The sequence below is a fragment of the Wolffia australiana genome, chromosome 4, assembly GCF_029677425.1.
Source record: "Wolffia australiana isolate 7733 chromosome 4, ASM2967742v1".
Lineage (NCBI taxonomy): Eukaryota > Viridiplantae > Streptophyta > Magnoliopsida > Alismatales > Araceae > Wolffia > Wolffia australiana.
In genome coordinates this window covers 13494725-13497143 of record NC_135838.1, presented here as the reverse complement: position 1 = coordinate 13497143, position 2419 = coordinate 13494725, and the positions used below count along the sequence as shown (strand labels likewise).

Below are 2419 nucleotides of genomic sequence, written 5' to 3'. Positions count from 1 at the left end.
GTGGGAGCATTAATATTCAGCATTAGTGCCGTCGTCCTCAGTAGAATTGCCATCCTCATTGTCTATCATCATCAGAAGACGAATGACTATATTAATATTATTCATTATTAAATGAAACTATGAATTTTTAATCTATGAAAAAATTATTCAATTCTATTAAAGACTGCGTCAAAAAGTTCATTATTACATTTGGCTAAATATTAAAATTTCCAATAAAGAACTTAAATCTTAAATTACTTATATTCCCAAATTTATGTCAACAATTTTTTTATCACAACATATAAACCGTAAGATAGTAAACACTACATTTTTCCAACAGGATATTAATTTATTACAGTCTTATACTCCTAATTTGCATTATTAAAAATGTAACTATTAATTTTTATTCCGTAAAAAAAAATCAATTCTATTAAAGTCTGCATCAATAAATCCTTACTTTCTCGGTCAATAAATTAATTACTACAATAATTTCTTGCATCCCCTGCCAACAAATTAATTACTTAACTGTATATAAAAAACAAATAAATGTCTTCACTTTTCTGTCAACAAATTAATTACTATATTCTTCAATTTTTCAATGAATAACTTAACTAATAATTTATCTGTATTCCCAATTTCAGGTCAATAATTTGATTATCAGAACATATTAAACCATACGTCACAAAATCATTAATTGTTTTCACATATTCGGGAACAAATTAATTCTTAAAATGTATTTAATAATTTTTTTTCACTTTATCTATCCCCAAATTCATTGTTAAATTTTATTAATAATCCGTCACAGACGATGTCCGTGACGGACCTTTCGTCATGGACGATGTCCGTGACGGATCTTTCGTCACGTCACGCGTTCGGATCACCTCGTCACCGTCACGTCACCGTCACGTACAGCCCGTCACATGTCATGTCACCGTCATGCCCCATAGACTTCGTCACCGTCACTGTCACGTGTCCGTCACGGTGACGTGTGATGTGACGGATGACGTTTGCCTATCCCTAATTGAGATGATAAATCTAGTAATGACAGACGTTGTGTGATATCTATCTATCTATCTATCTATCCACCTTTCTATCTTTCTGTCTGTCTATCTCTCTTAATCTATCTATCTCTCTCCCTCCACCGTATGAGTTCTGCCATGAGATTGCATCCATATTTGTCTGGATAAGTATGGATTCGCGATCCAGGCCAAAATTACTCATGCGTTGGCGTCCACAGAAGTTGATCTACCCGCCTAACGTCAGTTCAATCTTCTGACACTACCTTTGACTATGCGCTAGACAGAAGTTTCAACAGACACGTTGACATTGGTTGACTACGGGGTTGCGTGAAGCGACTTCCTCCGCGTTGTTCAACACTGTCAAGGACGCAAAATCGGTGAACGTATTGAAAGAAAGATGCTATAGTTTGGCGCCGACATGTTCGGAAATTCGCCCGCATCCTCATGCGTGAAGTCAGAAGCTTCGAAATTTCTTTACTCGCGTCAGCATGCAAACTCTGTGAGAGGACTTTTGGGGCTTCCTAAAATTATTCATGCCTATCCACTCGTCCAGCAACGAAAATCTACAGTTAAAAGAAACAGAGGGCTGATACAGTTCTATTTCCATGGGCAACATAGACAATCCACGGCTCTCTTCCCAGGCGTGGTTTGTCGCCGCATGTTTCACCGCCAGATGCTACATGCTATATATATCTCACTAAAATTCTCTTCTCATTCATCAAAAGAGAACTCACGCAAAGAGGGAGAAGGAGAGGAAAGAGCGATGACGACCCAGCTGCGATCTATTCTTTTGCTTGCTTTGCTTTCGGCTGTCATCGTCCATTCATATGCTACTAGTAACCCCCCTACGCCTGGGTGGACTCGGATCAAGAAGGTGGAAGACTATCATGTACAAAGTATGGCAGAATTCGCTGTCGCTGAGCACAACAAAAGGACTGGGGAAAACCTGGAGTACATCAGGATTTACAGGGGATACGTCGACGGCCAGTACTATAGGCTGTTCATCGAGGCTACGAACCATGTCAAGGCCCAGAAATATGAAGGTGTTGTCTTCGAGAAGCTCTGGGACAAGATCAGGGAGCTCGTCTACTTCAAAACCTCGTCCTAAAGACATGACGGTGGTACCATGTAATTTAGGTTCCTTTCAATAAACTTGCTAGAGGGAGCTCATCCTCAAGCGCTGACAGCGGAGACTATGTAATTAAGATTCTGTAAAATTAACTTGCTAGAATCTTCTGACCCCAACAAAGGAGAGTGACGAGATTGTCTTCTTCTTCGACAAAATCTTCTGCTTCTTCATTGTAATTCGATCTTGCAGGTAACTTGAACACAATCGATGACATGCTTCCAATGTGGAGTGGCCAACGTCAAATTTCTCAAGAGGATGGGTTGATGGAACTCCAAAATGACAATCTAACAAT

General features: G+C 39.1%; 1 protein-coding gene across 1 annotated transcript; it reads left to right on the top strand.

The window, feature by feature from the left end:
• Window positions 1-1761: 1761 nt before the first annotated feature.
• LOC144702523 (cysteine proteinase inhibitor 1-like) lies at window positions 1762-2106 on the top strand. The gene has a single exon (XM_078574573.1). The coding sequence runs from the start codon at window positions 1762-1764 to the stop codon at window positions 2104-2106; it is 345 nt and encodes a 114-aa protein (XP_078430699.1).
• The last annotated feature ends 313 nt before the right edge of the window (window positions 2107-2419 follow it).

Excerpts from the sequence above, each read along its gene's own strand:
- LOC144702523 (XM_078574573.1), top strand. The coding sequence starts at position 1,762 with ATGACGACCCAGCTGCGATCTATTCTTTTGCTTGCTTTGCTTTCGGCT.